Source organism: Hydra vulgaris, chromosome 01 (assembly GCF_038396675.1).
Source record: "Hydra vulgaris chromosome 01, alternate assembly HydraT2T_AEP".
NCBI lineage: Eukaryota > Metazoa > Cnidaria > Hydrozoa > Anthoathecata > Hydridae > Hydra > Hydra vulgaris.
In genome coordinates, this window is record NC_088920.1 from 30,886,098 (window position 1) to 30,913,916 (window position 27,819).

Below are 27,819 nucleotides of genomic sequence, written 5' to 3' on the forward strand. Positions count from 1 at the left end.
TCTTTACAAATTAAAAGAAGATAACCATCAACACTAAGATTACAAGATAAGACAGCTAAACTCAAATTAGTCTCACAAAGAGCAAGTAGGTCTGGTTAACTTTGCAAGAAATAAGACTAAACAGAAGATAAGTTACTTCAAAGACCACAAATATTAGTAAATGATAGGTTTAGAGAAATATTTAATAGTCAAAGCAATTGCCTCATTACAAAAGACCTCAAGACATTACAAGTCTTATAAAAAGAGTTACTTAATATTTAATTCCTTTAACATGGTAAAATTTATTTAAATAATTTAAGCCTCATTAAGTTTACATTGGAAAACGCAGACTCCAAAATTAATTAAATTAATTTGTTGCTGTGCTCTAACAAGTTAAAAAGAGTATTCTGTTCACCCAATATGCTCTTATATATATATATATATATATATATATATATGTATATATATATATATATATATATATATATATATATATATATATATATATATATATATATATATATATATATATATGGGCAATTCCACCGTTACTTACGGGACATTTTAGTTTTCTTAATGCCAACATTTTAATTATATATTTTTTATCTTAAAAACTAGGTGTTCATATAGGTATGTATCATCCCGAAATTATTTAATTGATCCAGAGTATATTATAAATTCTTTCAATTATGAATTGTTTTGGAACAATATTTCATTATAGAGTGTGTTACTTATGGGACTCAAAAAAACATTTCGTCAAACCTGTTCATTTAATTTGAATACTTAAAGCAAATTATTTAATTATGTAAAAGAGATTCTCAAAATAAATTAAGTAGTTTTTATTCTATCTAAAGTTATTTAAAAGAAACTTTTATCAATTTATATAAGCATTAAAAGTCAAATAAGTTAGCGTTACTTACGAGGACAAATATAAACGTTACTTACGGGACGTAGCCTATTAATAACCATAAAAACAGATTTTTCAAATGAAAAGTTAAATAACTATTAAATATTTTCTATACATCAGCAACACATTTCACAGTCATATATGTCTATAGACATATATTTCTAAATATTACATCTGTTTATTACATACAATGTTATCTACAAACATATTACATATCTAGACATTAATATTCATCATTAGCATCAAGAAAATTAATTTGTCATCTATTATTTTTTTCGTAGCATATACTTAGATTAGCTGAAGTATTCTTAAAAAATGACTAAAAATAAGTAAAATTAAAGTCTAAAGCCTACTTTATTTAAAGCCTATTTCTATTTTATGTGCATCCTAGTTTTATACATCTTATAAAAATTCTATTTATACTTGAAGCTATGAAGCCTATTTATACTTAAAGCCTATTTATACTAAAGGCCTATTTCTATTTTATGTGCATCCTAATTTTATACATTTTATAAAAAGTTCAAAAAACTAATGAGCAAAATACATAAAAACCAGCATTCCCATTAGTTTTGTTTTTTTGTTTTTTTTGCAACTTTGATTTTTGGACTTGTTTCAGACTCAGATATCGTTTTGTTTATAGGCAATCAAAAAGGAATGGAAAATGGAAATTATGTGGTTAGCAACATAATTTCCATTTTCATAATTTCCTACTTGCTCTTTGTGAGACTAATTTGAGTTTAGCTGTCTTATCTTGTAATCTTTATCTTGTAATTTGTAAAGACTCCAATAGCCACATGCTTGTAAAATCTGATTAGAATCAATTCTTTTAAAAACTGCTTCTAAGCCATCTTTGGATCCCTTTCTATGACTAGTTGCACTATAGTTCCATTTGATGGTAATCCCATATATTTTTTGGAGCTTTTGGGTACCTGCAATAATAAATTTGTTCTTGAATTGGCTTGATGGACCATCCGTCCAAAATCTTAACTCAAAAACATCCTTCGTTAGGCTTTGAATTAATTTATCAAAATATACTAATAACGTTTTTTTATGATGAGTAATACAATCACTAACAATTGCATGACAGTTTTTTAAATTTTGAAACTTAGTCACAGAAGTAAAAATAGTTACCTGTTGTTGATTCCAGTGCGCATTTTGAACCTCATTTTGAGAAAAAAATTTGTAATTTTTTGCGTAATTCATTTGTATCACTGCTATTCCACTTACCTCTTTTGTGCTGTTTTTTTTCAGGTTCTTAACTTTTGCGCTGCTGTCTTTTAAAAAAACTGCGAGTTAAAAGCTAGGCATCAAAAAGCACAGATGATCGTACAAGTGCACCACTGAATTGCTTTGAACTAATTGCTTCATCCTTCCTTTATTATCTTGCCACTGTTTCCACTCAACAATTTTCTCCGAAATATCACTATCACACTGCAACTGATACTTTATTTTGAAGCCACATTCTTCATGCTGAAACTCACTAAACCAACATGATGGGTCATCTGGGCATTGAAGGCAAGAGTCTGCACTTTTGTTAGAATAAACAGGCATTTTTGCACTGCAAACATAAAACATTTTTAGTAAAAGAATTACATTTTGATGATAAATGCACGTGCATAAATTAGCTGGTGTTTGTCGACTAAGGAAAACATGTTATGAGCTTAAACTTGCCAACTTACTTCTACTAATCTTGATATTTTTATTTTCTGCTATAAACAAGCCATGAGTCTCCTTTAGGCTAAGGTACATGTGTCTAAGGCTAAGGTATATATGCTCTTTGTTTCCATTATTTCCAGGAGACATACCTCTAATATCATCATTTTCTTAAAATTCAATGACTTTTTGCTTGATTTCTTCATTTAAGAAAGTTGCTCCTCTATATTCTATAGAACTTTCTACATATTTGCAACAGCTAATTTTAACAGCTAATTTTAGAATAACTGCATTTTGCTTTGAGGGGCTACAAGTTAACATTGTCTTTACTTGATTAGCAGCACATGACAGAGAAAAACGTGTACTTTATGACTGCCTGTAACAAATAGTTTCATTAATTTTGTTTGAAGTTTTTTTTCTCCACATAGTTTTTTTTCCCTTTTTTTAATATTTCCTTTCTGTATTAGCTTTATGTTTTTCATCTTTTGGCAACTTTCTGTATTTTTCCCATTCTTTTCTCTCGGAGTTTCTTAATATATTCTTTATTTTTTTCCTTGCTAAAATAGGTTTAAAGCGTCTCCATTTACTCTGTTTTTCTGCATTAGTTTTAGACAATGATTTATATTTTGGTCTAAAATGAAAAAAGGTTGTCAATAATTTGTATAAATGTTCGAAATGTATATATATATATATATAGTGTGGATATGCATGGTAGAAAAGTTTCTTCTATAATCTGTAGTTTTAAAGATAGTGCAAATAAAATAGACCAGAAAAATTTTAAAAACTTAATTAAATTTTTTTTTCTATTCAATGACAGATTGCTTACAAAAACAAAACCCTCATTTGATGTTGCAGCACTTCCTTGTATCAGCAGGTTATAATATAGTTGATGTAGCAGCACTCCCTTGGAGCAGCAGGTTATAAGATAGTTGATGTCTTAACACTCTCTTGCAGCAGGCAATAAGATAATCAAAGCAGCAACACTCTGCGCATGTTTTAAAAAGCAAAAACAAAAATACAATTAATTAAAATCTTACAAGTCCTTATTATAGCGGGGTTTTTAAAAAATAATAAAACTTAATATGCTTCCGCATTATTTTAATTGTATTGACTTTCAGGAGACAATAAAATGTAGCTTATTTGTTGAAGTTGCGTAATTGTTGTTAAAGGAGATTTTTTGTTACAACAAAAATCTCATACAAATACTTTTGGTACTATGTTATACTATGGTTTTACTTATTTTCCAATAAACAAAAAAAAGTTTATGTATTTTAAGTAATTAGTTAAACAATGGAAGAGCATGCACCTCAAACTATTTTTTTGGCTGTAAACGTCAGTTCTTTTTTCTTTAACCTTGTTTTTGTTAGCTATAATACGCTCTACGATGTTGAAGTATCTGATGAGTCTGAACTGAATATATTGTTTAATTTTGTGACACTGAGCAAAAATCAGGCAAACAGACGTTGGGCCGTGATTCTGTGGTACCGAATTCGGTATTCTGTAAAAAAATAACAACAGTCCAACTATTTTAATCTCTGTTGGCATTTAGTAGAAAAATCAAGCTATATACCATTTCCAAAATGCCAGCAGCGGCATTTCTAATGATGGTCCTCGATTGGTATGTTTGCTTAATAAAAACACTCACTGCTTATTGCAACTCAATTAAAATGCAATGCACTTTCAAATGATGGAAGATCAAAAAACAGACAGATTTAAAAAAATATTTAAAAAGTGTAAAACATATATCACTAAAGAAAAAAAGTGTGTTAAAAAACAATTATATTGAAAAACTTTTTTTTAATATTTTTAATGCTGCAAAAACATTGTAAAAGAAAACACTTGATTTTTATGTTTATAAAACAATTTAATTTAAACTTAGGTAATATGAATCAAACTTTGCCATTCTGTTATCATACATTACCATACTCCATTTCACTGATAGTTTTTATCAATAATAACTTAAAAACTTATCTATAAGTAAAGATATGACCTTTTTATTAATGTGAAAAACTATATTATTTAAAAATTTACAAATTAGCTAGGAAAAAATTGAAGAAAAATATTAGATTGTTAATTTTTTTTTAATTTTTCATACATTAAACAATAGAGGCGTTTGGGGTTGTTTTAGGGTTGCCATGATAAACAATGTTGTTGTTTTAGAATTTTAATAGATTTGCGAATATAAAATCTGCTTTGCATATACGCCAAAAGAAATAGGACAAAACTTTAAGCCATATGTTTAAAAACAAAACTTTGATGCATTGTTTAAAAAAAAGTTATTTTAAAGTTGTAAAGTATACGTATACAATACGGCTCTTGTAAACACGTGCTCTTTAGTTTATATATTTATTATTCATTTATTTTCTTTCAATTTTTCTTAAATAACGAAGGCTTGTTCTAAACAAGAAGTGAGCAGGAGTTAAAATGATTCAACACTCTTGGTTTAAACTTCTTCTAGTGCATGATAGAAGCTAAATTTACTCAACTTATCAAAGTGAAAATTCAATCAACTTATCAAAGAACTGCAAGACAGTTATGTCACGTTAGCATTGGGTAATTTGGGATAACGATAGTAACCAACGTACCCGTCAATTTATCTAGTTTTAGATAATGTAAAATATCTATCATAGTATTTTTATCATAATTTATGTACAGTGCAGAGTCACAAAATATGAATGTGCCAATCCTCCTTACTTTAACTTTAGACCTAATCCAACTTCACATTAAAAGCAAACTAGTGCTAATAGAGTCTAGTATAACAAAATAATGCATATGGTAATTTGTATAAACAATGGGTCACCAATAGTTTAAGACGGAAGAGACAAAGTCATAATTTGTAAAAATTTTCCAGTTTTTAAAGAACTACGAACGTCTTGTTTTCAATATCATAATAGTATTTGTGCATTGAGCTGGAGAGTCACATTATTTCATTCAAATTTTTACATCAAATATTTATACCAGAAGTCGGAAAAATTACTTGCGAGCAGCAGGTTGCCGACGTCTGGTACAAACATTTAAATAATATAATGCAGATTATGTAGTTACATAAAAAATATTTTGTTTTTACAACAGGCCAACAAACACAAACTTTAAAAAAATAATGGTGTTGCGAGTAAACAACTTGAGTGTGCTTATTTAATTCTGTATATGTCAGGTAATATTAAAGCACAACACGGTTTAAAAAATGTAGAAATATAGTTACTCTCATTAAAATACTGAAGATTGGGTGAGTGTGTAACACAAGACTACAAACGTCAACAACTATTTGTGGAATTCGCGTCAATTACTATTTAACACAACACGCTTCGTGAACAATTTTTCTCTTGGAATGCAATTGAGTACTCTTTGCTGTCCAAGTCTTTGATTATAATTACGCATAGTATACTTTGACGACGAGTTAAGTTTGTGATCATCTGAAATAATAACGCCAAGATCTCTCTCTAAATGAGTAACTTCGATTTCAAGTGGCAGGCCCTCTGATACTGGCAGGAAATAGTTTCGTTTTGATACTTCTTTTCCTAAACCAGTATGCATGACTAGTAAATAAGTAAATATGCATGAGTAGCGACCAAAATTTAAATTAAATATTGGAAAATCTTGCATTCCATTCCGTGAAGCATTTTTCATGTAACAACATAGCTTTGACAAATTATAAAATATGTGGAATAATGGACTGTGGTTAGTCTATTCTACACCGACCATTTTTATACTTGTTCTTTGGATAGTATTTATAATAATCTTTTGTATATATACCACATTTATAATAACCTTTAATGTTTATACAATATTTATAAAAATCTTTAGTATTTATATAATATTTATAATAATCTTTAAAATATATACAATATTTTAATAACCATTATTGTTTACACAATATTTATACATTTTATTTTTAGTAAGTGGCAGAAAACAATAACTAATCTTTGTTTTGACTTATCGATCAATGTTTAACTCTTAAGATTCAAGATTATAATTGTAAATATATTGGTGACGTGTATTAGTATTCAAATTGATAATAAAATTTCTGAGTCACAGGGGCCTAACGTTAATTTACAGGTCTATTGATTGCGCAACCAGATATCTTTTTAGAGGTCTATTTTTTTACGGTGGAAAAAAAAAATTTCTTTAACAAAACTTCATTTTAAAAAACTAAAAAATAATATGAATTCTAATATACAGAATATTATATATAAAAAGAAGAAATCTCTCATAGTAAAAAAAAGAATTAAAAAAAAAATACATTTAAATATTTTTTTAATTAAAAATTCCGTTCATTTACATATATATATATATATAGTTTCACATACAATACTTATACTATCTAAAATACGTAGTATATTTCTTATACTGAGTAGAAAATGACACTTAAACCAAGGAAAGAATATTGTACGAGTTTTGTTTTAAAATGTTAACAGAAAATAATAATCTGAAAACTGCAACTTTAATAAAATTTCCTTTAGTAGGAATTAAATTTTCTGTCCAAGATTAGAGCCACTGTGAAAAAGTAGTGAACATTTTAAGTGTTTTTGAGGAGGCATCAAAAATATTGTTGGGTGCTGACTCTTGCATCAGTTCCTGTATTCCAATTGTGACAACAATAATAAAGCTTCGGAAACAACCTCAAGCGATATCAGTGTTCAGCAGATAAAAATTGCAATGAAAAATGCAATGGAAAAACGTTTTTTAGCAATTGAAAAAACAGAAAATTATTCAGTTGTAATACTAGTCCAAAGTACAAATGGTATTTTATCAGACTTCAAGGTGTTTTGCAAAATGCTAAACACGTTATCATGTCTCACATGGACAATTTTGAACTTCTAGATGAATTTACAACTATAACTCAAACTCTCTCTGGCGACAATGATAAAAACGCATCGTTTGTTCATATGTTAAAAATTATTGCGCAATCTCAAACTTATATCGTACCAAATGCACATTCATCTTCCAAAATGATAAAAGAAGCGTTGAATCATTTTTTACCTAGTCAAATAGCTTCTCAATGCCTTGAATTTTGGAAAAGCTATGAAAAAAAATGCAAATTCCAAAAACAAGTCAGCTTTGACTAAGGTGGCAAACAAGTACCTCACACCACCTACAACATCTACAGATGTTAAAAGACTGTTTTCTACAGCTAGATATATTCTCTAAAACGAAAAAAACAGAATCCACCCAGAAAGTTTGAAACAACTTCTTTTTTGTCGAGAAAATCTTCCAGTTGTTGGATTCTGTTATTAGTTATTTTTATTAATTTAGCATTTTGTTGAAACTAAATTAACTTTGAAAAACATCATATACTATTGATTTTTGGTTCCGGTTCCTTTTCCAGTTTGGGTTTATTTTCTGTTCCGGTTTTGGTTATGAATAATAAAAATCGATTTTCGGTTCGGTTCCAGCAAAATATTAGGTCCGGTCGATCACTATCATATTGCCAAATTTTATTATTATATGTAAACATTTGTTATGAAAACTACTTATTACAAACTCCAATTGATTTTATGGCTTGTATTTGCAACATTTTTTTTATTATTTAAAATATTTTCATCAAACAACAAACTTATTGATAAATACTGACTCATGACAGGATATTGCAAAAGAGCAGCGTAAATGTTTTGAAAAATACTTTTAAGATTCCCTGGCGTTCAACAGGAATGCCCTGGCGTTCAACAGAAATTTTCAGTAATAGAAACATTCAGCACTTCATTCAGCAATGATAACTTGAGAAGACTTTTAAATTTTACTTTATAATAGAAATAATAAACTTTATTTTATTAATATTTGAAAATTGTAATTAACACGTGTGCTGTTAAACCAAATGGAAGTTGTTAATCACATTTCAATGTTTTGAATAGAGAGTAATGTTGAAAACTATGCAAACTAGCTTAACTATGTTATGGTGAATAACGTTTTTCTTCTGCCTTTAGTCCCATCACTATAACATGTTGCGTAACTTCTACCTTTTTGTTGCGCCTTTTAAAGGAGCGAAGAAAAATAGAAAAATCTCATTAAACATAATCCTAATGTCAACAAACACCATTCAGTTCAGTGATAAAATTCATTATAAATAATTCTATAATAAACTGTTTCTAAGATTTTATATAAATTTGTAATGTAAATACAAAGATTTCCTAAATTCTTCTTATAACAACTTAGCAGTCATTCATTGAAGATATGACAGGACATATTAGTTTTATTGAATAACTAGTTTTTAATGTCAATTCAAATAGTAGTTAATCAATAAATTTTTTTTAAGAAATATGTTTTATTCATTATTTAATATGTTTCCATGGCTATTTAAAGATCTTATAATAGGTATTTTAGTTAAAGCTGCAGTTCGATACATGATAAACGTACTCGAAGCCAAAAAGATGAAGCGTTTTTTCATCAACATCTCCTCCAAGCCTTGTAACTGTTTCAAATTTTAGAGGATAGTGTAACTAACAAATAAGAATCTGATCGGTAACAAATATTCGAGGGTTTTAAGCAGCTTTTATCTAGCCTTCGCAAACAACAAAACCAATTAGAAATCAATACTTAATAAATTGGAAATCGAATACTAGCTATATTAACGATTTATTTTTTTGTTTTGATAATAAGTGAGGTGCGCACACAGGCAACATTAATTTGGTATGAAATATATAAGATTGTACTTATAAATATATTGATAATCTAAAAAAAAAAAAAAAATTTATGTTTAATCTAAACTTTAAAATAGTATAATTTGTTTTGATTTTTTTTTTAAACTAGTCTAAACGTGGAGAAATATTTCTTAAGAGCTGTAAAAAATAACCCAAAGAAAAAAATTCAAATACACAATAAAAAGGCTTTTTCACGAGAATGCTATGACATGATATGATATGATATATATATATATATATAAATATATATATATATATATATATATATAAATATATATATATACATATATATACATATATATATATATATAAATATATCTATATAAATATATATATATATATATATATATATATATATATATATAAATATATATATATATATATATATATATATACATATATATATGTAAATACATGTGTGTGTGTGTATATAAATGTGTGTGTGTGTATATATATATATATACATATATATATATATATATATATATATATATATTTATATATATATATATATATATATATATATATATATATATATATATGTATATATATATATATAAACACATATATAAATAAATATTTACATATATATATATGTATATGTATTTCGAGATTTTCCCTTAAAACTTTATATAGTCGTAATTATTAATGAGAAATAATTAAAAACTAAAAAATTAAATTCCTATATATATATATATATATATAATATATATATATATATATATATATATATATATATATATATATATATATATATATCTATATATATATATATATATATATATATATATATATATATATATATATATATATATATATATATATATATATATATATATATATATGTATATATATATATAAATATATATATATATATATATATATATATATATATATGAATATATATATATATATTTATATATATATATATAGTAATATGTTTATATATATGTACATATATATATATAAATATAAATATATATAAATATATATATATATATATATATATATATTTATAGGTATATAAAAAAAAAAAAACATATGTATTTAAAACATTCAAATGTTGTGCAATATTTGCACACACATTTTCAAAACCAATTTATACTTTTACATTTTAGTAGTTCCATGTTAAAGAATGTTTTTTTGCCACAAACTTTCGAGATTTTCCCTTAAAACTTTATATAGTCGTAATTATTAATGAGAAATAATTAAAAACTACACACATATTCACATATATATACATATTATATATATTTATATATATATGTATATATATATATATATGTATATATATATATATATGTATATATATATATATATATATATATATATATATATATATATATATATATATATATTATATATATATATATATATATATATATATATATATATATATATATATATATATATATATATATATATATATATATATATATATATATATATATATATATATATATATATATATATATATATATATATATATATATATATATATATATGTATATATATATATATATATATATATGTTTATATATATTATATATATATATATATATATATAAATATATATATATATATATATATATATATATATATATATATATATATAAATATATAAATTAGCAAAAACTCTTATCTAATTTTTGATTTCTGTGCTTGATATGTATAGGTATACATATATATATATATATATATATATATATATATATATATATATATATATATATATATATATATATATATATATATATGATATATATATATATATATATATATATATATATATATATATATATATCAATTTGTTATAAAGTAATAATAAATTAAAAAAATTAAAAACTGAAATATTGAAATGAAAACAAGTGTTAATATGTATCAAAAAAAAAGTGGCTAAAATAAACAAACCACGTCAACAAAACTACTTTAAAACAAAAAAAAATTATAATGCATAAAAAATGAAAAAAAAAAAAAATTAATATTTTGTTGACAATCCTTTTGCTTTCAAGCCTTCATTGATCCGTTTCGGCATGGAATTCACTAAATTCTTAGTAATATCTTCTGGAGCATTATTTAGTAATTTTGTTACTTTCTGCTGGTCCAGATCTTTTATTTCAATTTTACCAAGATTGTGGTCGAAGCAAGACGACAAATTCTCTATGCAATTGAGATCTGGACTATTGGCAGGCCAAGACATGACTTTAATGTTGTTTTCTTCAAACCATTGCATGCAAATATTAGCAGTATCACATGGAGCTTTATCTTGTTAAAAGATAATTCCTGTGTCTTTTCGGAAAATATCAATAGAAGGCATCAAATAATTATCCAATATGTCTAAAAATCTTTGAGAATCAAGCCTGATATCAAATAGTTTGAAGCAACCGACACCTTCGTAGTTCATGCAGGCCCAGATTCCTATACTGCCACTGCCTTGTTTTTTTCTATACATAGAACAATCTGGGCGCATTCTTTCATGTGGCATTTTTCTCAGCATTACTCGGTTTTTTCTTGAATCAAACTCAACGTTCATTTCATTGCTGAAAAGAACGTTGTGCCACATGCTCTTAGACCAAATTATATTAGCTAAGCACAGGTTTTTCCTTGCTTTCTGATGTTTTTTTGATAGACGGGGTTTTTTGCAAGCAGCTCGCCACATGTAATTATGTTTTTGTAGTATTCTACTAATTGTCAAACACTAGCTTCCTGCCATTTTCGACTGAGATCGGTAGATGATAACTTTCTTTTTTTTTTCCTTAAGCGAATAAGTAAATCTTCATTTCTTTCATTTGAAATGCTGGGTCTTCGAGGACGCGGAATTTTTTCAATTGCATTGTATTCATGATATCGGTTGATTATTATGCTAACAGTTGGATGTGTTGTGTTTGAATGTTTCGCAATTTTTCTCATTGAGATGTTTTGTTCTTTCATAGCTACGATTTTACATTTTGTAATTTTATCAATTGTTTTTTCAGTCATTTTGATTTTTTTATTGCTGAAATGTTGTAGTTGCTAATTAGACATGAACATTTCAGCAATAAAACATTAACTTCAAAGTTTTACTCAAAGACAAACGCAATTCTGAAGGAATTTTGAAATAATAGAGTGGATAGTTAATTTTGGCCATTATAATTATTTTAGATTATAAGGTAAGTGTTAAAAAAAAACAGATGATTAGCGCATCGATTGATACTTTTATGAATATCTATATTTATTCAAAAGAAAATATGATACTCATCAATTTACACTTTTTATAATTGAAATGAGTCAAACAATCATTAATTTATTATCAATCAAAGTCGAATAATATCAAAAAAATCACGGTTGCACAACGAAAAGGACTTTTAAAGGAAACAATATTATATATATAAGTATATATATATGTATGTATATATATATATATATATATATATATATATATATATATATATATATATATATATATATATATATATATATATATATATATTTATATTATTATTATTAAATAAAGTATACATGTATACAAAAAAAAAAAATATATATATATATATATGTATTTAAAACATTCAAATGTTGTGCAATATTTGCATGCAAATTTTCAAAACCAACTTATACTTTTACATTTCAGTTATTCCATGTGAAAGAAGGTTTTTTTTTTTTTTTAATTGTGAAAGAGGTAATTTACATTCATATTTTGTTATTATTGCAAGAAAATAATCAGCTGCAAATATACTTCAAAACGTATTAAAAAAAGTGCTACGAATAAAACCAATTTTAAGTTTGAAAAGAAATAAAAATTAAAATATTTTTTTTGAACTTTAAGTTGTTTCGAATATCTGAAAAAAAAAACCCTTTAGTTAGTTGCAGTAAAAACAGTTTTGAGTTATAAAAAAAATAAAATCCAGTTTAGAAAGGTCATGATACCTACACCTATCTACAAAAAGTTATTTTTTTTAAGAATATCACTTTATTTAACTTTCATCACAGTCTGGCAGTTGCTGTGCACAATCTGTTTTTTTTTGATCAAGTAATTAATTAACCTCTTGGGTTTCCCATCGCTTTTACCTGATAACCGAAAACTGCGAATTTTTGTCAAAAACTATATAAATGAAAACCGTCGTTTTTAAAAACGTTTTGGCGGGTTTTTTTGTATAATGGTATATAATATAAGGTATAAAAAAATATATAATATAAGGTATAAAAAAATCAAATTAGTAAGTAATTAAGTTTTTAGTTGATTTATGATTTTGTTTAATTATATTAAATAAACTTTTAACTATTTTATTATTTAGTTTGTAATTTTCTGGGAAGTTTAATATGTCCTTTTTTTTCAAAATTATATAATTATTCCAAAAAAAAAATGTTCTAATATTGAATAAAACACGCAAAATTATTATAATACAAAATATTAGTGATCATTTAAATTCATTTTGTGTCTGTATTGGAGAGAGATGAAGTAGGTTCTACTCAAGATGGAAATAAGCATCAAATAATAAGAAGCTCATGCAATTAACTGACATTGCTGACCAGTTTCATTTTAATCATCTTGGTATATTGACACATTATACAAGAAACAAAGATACAAACGCACCAGCTCCTACGGAAACGGGCAGTGATTTAGAAGACGATGAACTTGAATTTTACAATATTAATTTTAGTTTTGACTCAGTAAAGAATTAGATTAATGTTGGCTACCCTGAAATTTTGATGAATGCACAAAGTGTTGTGAAATTCATAAACATGTCATCAGTTTGTAATCAAATTTTTCAGAAGAAAGTTACTGAGGAATTTGGTAAAAAAATCAAACTGCATCTCGATGTTCTTAGTCGTTGAAATTAACTTTTTTCAATGACTGCGCCTTAGTTAAAAACTAAGAAATGTTTTTTCCAGACATTTACTGAATTAAATGTTCTAGATGTAACCATCAAACTAGATTTTGAGACATTTGCTCAAGAGCCAGCAAAATTAGCAGTGGAATTCTTTAGCCAAGAAGATGCAACGTTATCGACAGCAGATACTGTTCTTAAATTCATGCTTGCAAAACTATTTGCTATGAATGCAGAAAACGCATTTTTATTGCAGTTTGCATTTAAAAAAACGTGTTGATGAAAGAAAAGATCCTTCGGTTGTTCCATTAAAAAAAATTTAAATTTTTCTGGAAAACTTACGTATTAGCTTTTTGGTTTTTCTTCAGGATGAAGATCACACACTTGCCTATTTTTACAGATCATTTCAAACGGCTTAAGCAAGAGTTTTTGTTGTACTAAAATACGTGCAAAAGAACAAAAAATCTTTAAAAATTAACAATGAGATACTCTCTAAAAAGTCCACATTAACCAATGTCCAACGCATTTTTTCGAGCTGCATTAGTTTCTGCGCAAAATACAGATCACGATTATCTGATGAATCATTAAAATCTTAAGATTTTTTCACAATAAAAATAAGTCATTGTAAATTTTATTTCGAAATATAAACATAATGTTAGAACACTTTGTTATAACAACGTTTTTAATAAATATTGCAAGATTAACTTACATAAGTTTTATCATTTAAGATAAAAAAACCGAAAACCATGGTTAACCGCGGGTTTTTTTTCTAATAAAACCAAAACCACGATTTTTATAAATACGGTTTTTTAGAAAAACATAGTTAACCTCAAATATTCTAATTAAATTGAAATTAGGATTTTATTTTAAAAATTCCGAAATCAAAAGGGAAAAAAATCTGAAACAAAACAGATTGGAGTAATTATGTAATTGAAATAATTATTAGTTATATTTCAGCACGTAAAACATATTAAATAAGATAAGCACAGAATCTAAATTTGTTAAACACAGTACTTAAATTAAATTAGTTATTAATTTTGTCTAAAAACTAACTATTGGCCATAGGTGAGCAAAACCTTTTAAAACCAACTTTTATATTGGAGTAATTTCTTTTGTAAGTTAATCTAGAGACCCACAGCACTCTAAAACTGATATAAGTTTTTCCTTACTATGAATTTTGAGCTCATTATATTATATTAAATTTACTACAAAAATGGCAATATTTTGTTCTTCAAACATTGGTTTAAAAAATCATACAAAAATGACATATGCAAGGCAATTTTACAACATTTTAATTTCTTAGAAGTTTATATTAGTTCATTGACATCATTTATTAAAATAAGAAAAAGAAATATGAAAATTTATTTTTATGCTTGCTTTTTTCAAACGTGTTACTTAATAACACCCCTTATAATGCGCAACATTTTTTTAAAACATACCTTCACACATGCCAAAAAACACTAGACCGCACTAGGCCGCTCATGTGATCTACTTAAAACTACATTTTCATATATAGATAAAAAATCTTCAATCAAATTTTAATAAAGTTGAAATCTTTTCTAAATAGCATTTTTAATGTTATAGTGAAAACTTATGGAACATTTTATGAAAAAGGAGGGAGCAAATAAGGATTTAAAGGCTGGAAACAAATAAACAAAAAAATTTCATTTCTCCCTCACTCAAAACGTGAGGGCAACAAGCTGATAAACATTCTTTATACTTTTCACAATTAGACTTACATTCATCTATAAATTTTAAGTTTTATAGTATTATCTCTCAGCGTTCAAAACATATGACCATATAAAATTTGTAACACCCTTAAATTGAAAGGGGGTTTAAACTTTATACTGTTATAATTTTTGAACGCTGAGAGATAATACTATGAAACTTAAAATTTATTGATAAATACAAGTCTAGTTAAAAATAGTACAAAAAATACTTTATCAACATGTTGCCCTCACGTTTAGGATGAGTGGAGGGAGTAAATTGGGTGACAAAATTTTGGGGGTTATTTGTTCCCAGCCTCAAAATCATTTCAATCTTTTGCAAAGCATCATTATTTGACTTATGTATAAACATACAAATGCTTGGAGGTTGCTCCATGTCTGGAAGTTAGTTATCTCAAACATCAAAAATGCTGGATCCGTCACTGAAGGGATTATTTATTTTTTGTATTTACGTATGCAAAAAGGATTTATTTATGTAAAAAGAGGAGTTTAGTTTAGTAATGAGTAAGAATTAGCCAGTCTACAAGAAATTTTGTTTTTTTAATTTCTCGTTGCGTTGAAAGCAAGAAAACTAATCATCTAATACTTTCAGTTTTAATGTCGTCTAAATATCTTTTCTAAAATACCGTTTTCAAGAAGAAAATTATATTTTAAATATTTTAAATGTGTTTTGTTTATTTAAATAACGCCCATAAAATGGAAAAACAGTAATTTAATAGTGAAAAATAGTCACCATAACATTAATGTTTTAAACTAAAACAACAGAGAGCACTACACAATGAAAGTCTCCAGGCCTCAAACAAATTATGATCTTATGATGAAAATTTTTTGCAGCTACATTACTAAGGTGTCCAGAATAAGGAGGAGCCAAGGAAAAGTCAAAGACTCTAATCAACCTAAGGGGGCCTAGGGGCTCTTAATGCTCTAATGTATAATTTATTTTATTACCTAGATTGTTATATATGTATAAAAAAAATGTTGACAAAGTTTAACTTTATCGAACGCTATTTGTTTATATTCACCATATCAAAAATATTTAGTGCATAAAATTAATAAAAATCACGAAAATGTCTTGACAACCCATGAACCCATGAAATGTGGTCCTAGTTTTTCTGACATCAATTACCTATATTTAGACATACATCATGTATCATCTATTAGAAAAACATCGGGATATTCCAGGACCATCTTTACCCACCCCTAGAATCAACTCAGAGGTGATAACTACTGAGTTGATTCTAGGTGTGAGTTAAACTACTGAGTTGATTCTATTTCCCTGACCGCAATTACTTATATTAAGACATAGAACATGTCCTTTAGGACATGTTCTATGTCTATCTCAATACCACTCTTGACCACTACTAAAATTATCATTTAAGCAGTCTTGACCACTTTTAAAGACCAAATATGCTCAGATTTAAATTCCCTGACAGCAGTTACCTATACTTAGATAAACAACATGTCCCATCTAATTTAAAAAGCATCAAGAGACCCAATGACAACCATTGACAACCTCTAAAATAACTACTTGTGTGGTTATAACAACTCCAAATTTAAATTGGAGCCCAAAAATTAGATCCTTGGCTCAAAAATCCTCTCTAAACATGTCCGAATTTAACCCATAAATAGTTTTACTATTTTTAGAAGATTCTGACCCACTGTGCACTTTGTTGTGTAAGTAGATGTTTTTTTCTACAATGGTAAAGCAAATGTAAGAGATTTTAACATTCATTAATGTTACAATAATATAAGAAGACTAAAACTAAATTTTAAAAGTTTAACTAAGCAGCTTTTCTAGACAGTTGTCACAGGAAATTTTCTATCGTTCCAGTTTTCCTTTAGATTATCATTATTAAATCTGATGCTTAAGAAGATGTATGTACCGATTTTTGTACCATTATAAACGTATTTTATAACTTAATACCAAAAATCCCGAGTCAGTCTAAATAAAGAAACCTTCTATTTTGATATGTTAATAGTCACGTTCAATGCGTTTTTAAAATGTATTTACGCATTTATTGAAGTATAGCTTACATGAATTTGCAAAAGTATCTATGTTGACAAAAAAACTTCATTTAGGTTTATATTGCTGAAGTATCATCAGCACGTTTACGCGGAACAATGGGCGCCATTACTAATCATGCAATAGTTTTTGGAATGTTTTTATATTCCTTGACTGCAGAATTATCTAATTGGACCATAAAATACTACTACTCTGCTATAGTTGGGTTAGTTGTGATTCTGTTAAGCTTTTTAATGATATTTATGCCAGAAACGCCAAGATGGCTTTTAGCTGATGGTCAACGAAAGAAAGCATTTAAAAATCAGTTGTGGCTTCTTGGTAATAAATCTGATGCCGAAGATGAATGTAATAACATTGAAATTAATTTAGGTTAGAATTTATATTAGTTTGCAAAAGTAACTTTATAGCTTTTTTTGTTATATTAACAGGTAGTAGTATGTTAACATATAGTTTAAAACTTTTTATGTTTTTTTAAAGTTTTAATTACTTTTATGACAATCTCAGCTAAAAACTAACTGGTAAAATAACCTTCACTATATACAGGATATATACTTTTCAAAAATTATCTTTAAAAAAATCATATAGTTGTTGTCATTTTCATTTTAGCTTTTGATGTCACACATCTCCGCCTGAGTGTTTTCACCTAAACTCCTTTTTTTGCACTTTTTCAAAAATCTGAGCAACGCAAACTTTTTTTATGACTAGAACATTAGTTTGTTTTGCAAAGGTTTTTTTGCCTTCACAGCTTCAGCTATAAAGTAAAACAAACATCGAATGTATTCCGCTTACCAAATGCAAGGCAGACAAATATTTTACGTGTTTTTTTTTTCCGCAAACAGATCATTTTGGATCTTTGTTATATATAATTACTAAAACATTGTTTTCTGTCGATCTTTCATTATGGTCTGCATTTGTTATTATAATTGATAATTGTAAATATCTGGTACAAGTGTTACAGTAAGTATTTCATTTTCTATATTGTATATTAGCAATCTTCAATTACTTTTCTACCGAATAATTCATATAAATCTTTATAGATGCGAAGATTTTTAACAATATTGTTTTAAATACAGCTTACATATGCTTTGTAGCAACGTGAAAACTTTATTAGCAGAACAATCTTTAGAAAAACATTGCTAATTGCTACCTATTTGCATTATAATGTTTGTTTTATTTTCACATTTAGCAGCAAGTCACAATTTCCCAGCATTGTAAGCAAATGATTGAGTAAATATTTGGATTTTGGATACTTTTACAAATCTTTATAAATAAAATAGATTATTAAATATAATGTATAATATATTCTAATCATTCAAGAAAAAACTTCACAAAAATAGTATAAGAAATTACTCTTTTAACAAAATCATTTCCTAGTAAATCACTTCAAAAATGTAAATCACTTCGAAAATGTTAAAAAAAGACAGAATAACATAGCTGAATTATAGTATTTTATCTATGGTTTCTTACAGATGATCCATATTCTTGGTAGCAAATTAACAAAATTTGATTTTTATTTAAATTAAATTCTAAAGATAAATTTCTTTTACTTCTTCTTTTTAAAATAAAAAGTTTATTAGAATCTATTTAAGCTAAAATATTTCTGTTATAAAAATTTTTGATGTTTAGTTATTTTTTTTTTTTTCAACTCTTGTCAATGTCTTTTTTAAAATAAGTTTATTTGTAAACCTTTGATAACAAGAACGATGATACCAAATACTGGACTAAATCTGAAACAACTGCAAGTTATTATCGATGTTGTTCTGTATCTATAAGTTGTTGTTAAAGCTGTACCTTGCCTATATGACAAAAAACTTTTAACAAATACTTCTCTGTTACCACTTAAATCTCTCCACGCTTGACGAAATTCTGAAAAAACTTTTAACAAAACTCTAATAACTTTAGCAAGGTCATAGTAATTTACATCGCCTTTAAAATAAGTCAAACGAATTTTTCACTTTGCAATTTTTGTTTTTAATAATCTATGCCTACAACTTGATTTTGATGACTCTAAGTTTCATGGTTATTGTTGCTTATCCTCTTCGAACTAATTGCCATAAGAGGGTTAAATACTCGGGCACACGAAGACAACTTCAGCTCACTAAAGAACACTATCACCCGCTACGCTGACCAAGAGTGTATTAGTTTAAGAAGAATATAGTAAGTTAGAGTGAAAGTCAAAAGAAATCGAGTTAGAAAGGTAGCATAGAGAAAGCTGACAGGTATTGCACCAGATATGAGAGTGTGCAATTTATACTTTTAATTATTTTAATAAATAATGTATTTGTATAAACGTAACCATTATTGCTGATGACGTTTGCTTATACTTGTTTAAATTTTAATTTGATACATTTAAATGCATATGCAAACGATAAGCAATCATTTAACAGTAAAAAAACTTTAAAATGCAACAACTTTCTCAAAATATATATGAGAAATAAAGGAAAAACAAAAAAAAAACACCTAAATTAATTTGCTTTGTCCTAAAAAGAGCTTACAACAACACAACGAAAAAAATGTTTACTTTGTCCGATCGAAAATTAATAAATTTACTGTATAAAAATGTCAAATAGCTACTAAATAAAAAAAAACAGAGTTAATTTTCAAATAATGTTGCGAAAATTAATTTCTATTAAGCTACCACAACATTAGGATTAGATATAAGCAATGGAAGCAATAGTTTTTCTGTTAAGTTTTTTATGTATCGTCTTACGTAAATTCTCCAATAGTATATTATTTTTTAACGAAAAAATTATACTTGTATCTGACCTGATAATTGCAACAGCATGAAACTTAAAGTTGTGGAAACCAATTTATTTTTCACAATATATATATATATATATATATATATATATATATATATATATATATATATATATATATATATATATATATATATATATATATATATATATATATATGTACATACATATATATACATACATACATATATATATATATATATATATATATATATTATATATATATATATATATATATATATATATATATATATATATATATACATATATATATTTATCTAAATATATATAACGAATCCCATAAACTTTTCATGACAACTAATTTTAATGCGGAGTGGTTTATGAGTGGCGTAGTGGTCATATTTATTTGAACTTTTTTATATTTTTTCTCTATTCTTGTTAAAAGTATTTGCGTCAATTGTTCGAAGTGACGCTTTTTGCGATTTTTGGCTAAATTTGGACAAATTTCCTAGCGTTGTCGCGAATAGATTCTGTCGTCGAATCCAATTAAGTTTTTCAAAGTTATATGTACCTGTATAAAATAAAACAATGTGCTTTACAATTTAAGAAATATATGGTACCTATTTTTTCACTAATTGCGATAGATAAATTAATACTTAAGTTACTGTAAAGTGATTTAATGTTGAACTGTCTGGTCATTTCCAGTCACGCAACAAACTTTATTATTTTCACATCATTTTGGTATCAAATGATATTTTTAAAAAAAAAATACTGTTATTGAAGAATTGGATCAAAAATTTATATCCAAATGGTTACTTTAAAAGATTAAGTAAAGAACTTTAGATTTTAGTTACAGATTAAACTAGATCAAGATGTATAAATGTATTTCAAAATATATACACCTATTTTGTGTTGTTATTTAATTGCTCCAAGTAGACCAAAAGGTCGGCTCACAGAGCACCGTAGGGGAGCATTTAGCTAGGATGTTCATGCTTGCTCCATGTCTCAAAAACGGATGGAGCAGGCATTGAACCACAGATCTCTAATTTTTTGATTAGAGCATGGCATTGAACGGATAAAGCAGGCATTGAACCACAGATTCTGATTTTAATGTTGTACAACAACAACAATATATATATATATATATATAGAACCCTTAGATGTTGTCCGAAAGTTTTTTCGATATTATGTTGACAAAAAGTAAAAATTAAAATGCAAGACCGGAATTTTTTTTTTTTAATAATGATAGACTGCCTGCCCCAACCAAACCCTCAGTCGATGTAGCAGCACTCCCTTGCGGGTCAGGCTATTTGTCAGTCGATGTAGCAGAACTCCCTTGCGAGTCAGGCTATTTGTCAGTCAATGTAGCAGCACTCCCTTGCGAGTCAGGCTATTTGTCAGTCGATGTAGCAGCACTCCCTTGCGAGTCAGGCTATAAGATAGTCGATGTAGCAACACTCCGCGCATGATTTACAGTAAAAAAAATAAAAATAAAAACATTTTATTAAAAAAAATAAAAATAAAAACATTTTATTAAAAAAAATAAAAATAAAAACATTTTATTAAAAAAAATAAAAATAAAAACATTGTTTATATTGTTAAAAACATTCAAAATGTTATAAAAACATTCAGAATGTTTTTAAAAACATTCTGGTCAATTAAATTTGCGTTTTTGTGGTTTTTTTAAAAAACGATTAATTTGTAATTAAATTAATGGTTTTTACTTTCGTCCAGCACGGAAATGTTGGACGAAAGTCAAAAGTAATTAAAAGTGACGTATGTGTTGGCGTAAGAATCACTTTTTTCCTTCCGCTCTTCCTAAAGCCAACAAACTATATATATATATATATATATATATATATATATATATATATATATATATATATATATATATATATATATATATATATATATATATATATATATATATATATATATATATATATATATATATATATATATATATATATATATATATGTATATATATATATATATATATATATATATATATATATATATATATATATATATATATATATATATATATATATATATACAGAATCTGTGGTTCAATGCTTGCTTTATCCGTTCAATGCCATGCTCTAATAATAAAAAAAAAATATATATATATATATACATACATATGTATATATATATATATATATATATATATATATATGTATATATATATATATATATATATATATATATATATATATATATATATATATATATATATATATATATATATATATATATATATATATATATATATATATATATATATATATATATATATATATATATATATATATATATATGTACAGGGCGCGTAAAAAGTTCCTGCACTCCTCTAGCAACGACGTTATTTCCCTTATTTTAAAGTATACCGTTTATTTTTCTGCCTTATTTATGCTCTTCTCTAATCTTTGAATATGTTTTAATATTGAAGTTTTTAGGTTCCATGACGAAATCTTGAGATTTGCGGCCGGCAATCGAGAGGCTAGCTATAGAGAAAAAGAAAGCATCGGAGATCACTCGTCTTCTGAACCGCGACGTGCGGTTTACGATTGCTTGAAGCGACTTGACAAAACTGGTTTCATTGATGATCGTCGACGTTCTGGAAGACCAAAAACTGCAACTTCGGGTAAAATCGCCAAAAAAATCTGCGACAAGATTCGGTACAACCCAAAACAATCGATGAGATAAACGGCCAAGAATGAAGGGATTTCGGAAGGTTCAGTTTGGCAAATTGTCCACAAAAAGCTCGGAAAATACACGTACAAAATTCAAAAAGCTCACGGACTTACTGATCGGATGAAGCCACTCGTTTGGCCCGTTGCAAGGAGCTTCTCAAGCGATTCAAAAAGCCGGCGAACGCCTCGACAATTTTCTTCACGGACGAGTGTCTCTTCACTGTCGAGCAGTTCGTGAACCATCAGAATGACCGGATAATTGCTGGAAATATTCAAGAAGCAAACCAGAAAGGTCGAATTGCTTCAAAGACAGCTTACCCCCAAGCAGTGATGGTTTTTGGAGCGATTATAGGAGAAGGCAAGATGCCATTGGTTTTTGTCGATCAAGGAGTGAAAATCAGAGCTCAAAACTACCTGGATGATATTTTGACAACAGAGGTTTTACTTGGACCAATTCACACTTCGGACAGCGGTTTTAGTTGTTTCAACAGGATTCCGCCCCAGCCCACAAAGCAACAGTCGTCCAGGATTGGTGCAAAGCCAATTTTCCGGGTTTCATCACACGAGAAGAGTGGCTTCCAAACAGCCCAGATCCAAATCCCCTCGACCATTCCATTTGGGGAATTATGAAGGTCAAGGTAGGAGCTGTTCGTCATTTAAATTTGAACTCTCTACGGCAAGCATTCGAAAAAGAATGGGCCACTCTTGACGATGATATGGCGTCCGCCGCGGTTGAAGCATTCCCTAAGCGCCTCAGGGGGTGTATCAAGGCGAAAGGAGGACTTTTTGAGATCTGAATTGTTTTTGTTGTTTAGTATGTTATCAAGAATAAATGTTTAAACTTTTGGTACATTAAGATAGTTCTACGTGTTTTTACGTCGTAAATGCTAATTGCGGAAACTTTTTACGCACCCTGTATATATACAGTATTGGCCTATAATAATAATCCATCATGATATTTTAGTATGAAAGTGTGAAATAAAATATTTTATAAACTAGTTTTAGAAAAAGTTTTTTGTTGTTGTTGAAATATATCAAATAATCACAATATAAATTTAATATAAAATAAAAAGCATTAAAAAAGTTAAAACCTTAAATATTAAAATTAAAACAAGTTTTTCAACAAAAAAAAAGTGGCCAAAAAAAAACTAACCACAAAATAAAATTAACAAACTTTAATAAAAAAATACTTAGAAAATATAAAATAAAGAGTTAATATTTTGTTGAAAATCCTTTATTTTTTAAGCATTTATTGAGATGCATAGAGTTCACTAAATTGTGAGTAATCTCTTTTGTAACAATATTCAGTAACTTTATTACTAATTCTGGTCCATATCTTACAATTTTACTAAAATTGTAGTTTAATCCAGACCACAAGTTCTCTTATGTAATTAAGATCTGGACTAATGGCAGGTCATTGTTTGACTGTTGTGTTCTTCAAACAACTGCTTGCAAGTCTTAATTTTGGGAAAACATCAATGAAAGGCATTAAATAATTTCCCAATATATTTAAGTATCTTTGAGAATCGAGCCTTCCATTAAATATTTTGAAACAACCGACACCTTTATTGTTCACGTAACCCCAAATGCCTATCCTACCATTACCATGTTTTGTTCTACACGTAGAACAATTTGGATCCATTTTTTAAACTAATTTTCTTATTAGCATTACTTAATTTTTTCTTAAATCAACGTTATTTTATTTTTGTGCCGCATGCTCATAGACCAAATTTTATAAGCTAAGCAGCAGTTTTTTCTGGTTTTCTGATGTTATCAATTGAGACGTTTTTTTGTAAGCAGATCGCCACATGTAGTTGTGTTTTTGTAGAACTCTTTTAACTGTTTGAGCTCTAGCAACAACATCAGAAGTTTAAAGTAAAAGAGTGGATTGTTAACTTAGGCCATTATAACTATTTTAGATTATGAGATATATTTCAATAATCGGGATAATGATTAGCACATTAATTAATTAGCACATTAGAAAAGTTTATTTAATTTGTTGTCATTATTATTTTATTTATAATTGCTAAACCAATATATTTACTATACCTGAAATTAATAAAAATATTAAGTAGGATAATTATCTTTCTACGACTAACAACCCTATGCTATAAAGAAAAAAATTACCTCAAGTCAGCAAATGTGTTTTCTTTTGTTTCTCCACAAAACAAAATAAAACCTCCAATCGAAGCCTTTCTAATTTTTTTCCTGATTACTCCATGGACTTGTGATAATCCTACAAATTGTGGCATGAACTTTACCAAACAATCCAACCTGCTTTTTTTCTATGGTGATTATTTCTATTCCATGAAAAGTACCTTTTCTTGTTAATATTGCAACAATGTAGTTGACATTATCAGTTATCCATTGATTAAATCCATTACTTATTTCTTTGTGATTATTGATTTCATTCCAGCCCATCTCTTTAATTGCTAATTTTTTACGACACAATTCAGGTGGAGTGATTGAAAACCCAATTCGCGAGAAATGTCAAGTAAGCTGTTTACTTTTCAGTAAATTTTTCAATAATGATAGCAACTCTGAATAGTACTGGCGCAATGACACTTTTCGGTCGTGAAGTTTGTATGATACATTGGCTCATACTCAACCGTTTCTGACTGGAAGGAATCAGTAACATCATAAACATTTTCAATGATTTAGGAACCCAATTTTCTCCCTCTTGCAATATCATTAACATTGGGGTAAAAATCATTGATCTTGCCTCTTCCTTTTTTGGCTGGTGCTTTCATCACACTCTCTCTTGATGCTTGATCCCGGAACTTTTCGTGAGGAGGGGTGGGGGTGTGAAGGTGATGTCGAAATATTTTTGTATTTTGTATCATATTTGCGTCTCTCTGTTGGGTGGAGGGATGCATAATTCCCATCCTCTATCCTGGATCCGTCATTGATTTTTATCATTGGAAATAAAATTTTAAGTACATAATTGTATATAACTTTTAGGATACTTACTTTTAAAAAGATTGGTGAATACGGTTATTAGATCTAAACTATTTTTAAACTTTTTTACACACAACTATTTGTAGAAAATAAAAAAAACAAACATGTTTCTAAAGATTCAGTTTTAAAGACTCAAAAGTTTAAGATTTAAATGCAATGTTTTTTTAATATTAATTTTCAAATTTTTCAAACATTTTGTTATTTTTACAGGCTAGATTTTGAGACCATTTTTTATTACTCATTATTTATTAACTGTTATTTAAATATATAGCATTTCTTTGTTAAATAACTAGTCACCCATCTATGTTTGAAGAAAATTTTTTTTAAGTTATTTGCACAAGTGTCATTTTGGAACAATGCCCGAAAAAAGGGTTCTTTTATTGCGAATCATGGGGCTTTTTTTTTCACGTGATCCGCTTGCCTTAGGGAACCATTAGGCAAAGCTTTGGCTTTATAAAATTTTTTTACCGATCACAGTAGTTTTTTGAGTTTTTCTCCTGGATAACTAATTTTGAGAAATAAATTTCTCAAACTGTGGTCTATGGGTTTACAATTTTGCTTTGAGTTCTGATAAGTTGTTGGCAACTTTGATGGCTTTTACAGTTTTACATTGTATTCAAAAATAAGCAATAGTAATGACAACAAAATATATAAAAGAATTAAAAAAAAAAAAAAACAATACTAAAGACAACAAAAAATGATTGTAGAAATTATAAACATTAACTATCTTTTTTTAAGAAAAAGTAGAATAAACTGGTTTTAAAGGTTGAGAATGATTTGAGAGCTTTTAGTTCATTAGAAAGGTTGTTCGAAGTTTTAATGCTTTGATATTTTATAGATTTATGCCCGTATTTATAAATGTGGTGTTTAAAGACAGACAGGTTTAAATTACTCTTGGAACGAAGGTGACAAAAAGTGTTGGCACTCTTGGTAAAGAAATTGATGAAAGTTAAAGGTAGGTTATTGTGTTGGTGGTTCCAGACAAATTGACAGATTGAAAGTTGAAAGTAGTCACAGTTTTAATACTTTAGAAGTTAGGTAGAGCAAATTAGGATTAAATTTAATATTCTGAAAAGAAATAATTTTTAAAGACGTGTTTTGGAGGTGGGATAACCTAATAAGAGCTTGTTGATGGGACCGCCCCTATACTTGGCATGCGTATCTAAGATGTGAGCCGAAAATACCATATATACGTTAAAGAGTGTTAAAGAGTGAACTTCGGCCAACATGCCATTAAATCTACTTAGTTTCATAGCTAAGTCTTTACAGTGGGATAAAAAGGAAAAGTTTGAATCAATTTTATATCAAAATACTTAGTTACCAGGTTGAATTTTTTTTCTACTTAGTCATATGTTTAAAGATTTTTGTTTTACTCGATTTAAAGATAATGAGTTCAGTTTTATTAGAATTTAGAAAATGTTTTTTGGAGCAAAGCCACTGAACTAGATTGGCAAGATCATGTTTAATGTATTTGGTAATTTTTTTAAGGGATTTATTAATTAGCATTAGATTAGTATTATCAGCAAAGTGGTAAACAGTAGCAAACTTAATGTATGTATGAAGATCATTAATATAAAGAAGGAAAAGCAGTGGTCGCAATATTGAACCCTGAGGAACACCATTAGAACATTTTACAATTAAATTTAGATAGATAGATTTTGAGTAATTAATAGAAACAAATTGTGTTCTATTGTTTAAACATGTAGTAAACC

At 27.0% G+C, this 27,819-nt stretch overlaps 1 protein-coding gene across 1 annotated transcript in view; it reads left to right on the forward strand.

The window, feature by feature from the left end:
• LOC105848430 (uncharacterized) overlaps nt 1-27,819 on the forward strand; it is a 59,037-nt gene that overhangs the window by 21,994 nt on the left and 9,224 nt on the right. The window contains exon 4 of the mRNA XM_065786634.1: nt 17,789-18,101. Coding sequence (XP_065642706.1) covers nt 17,789-18,101 — 313 coding nt within the window. The remainder of the gene's footprint in view (nt 1-17,788; nt 18,102-27,819) is intronic.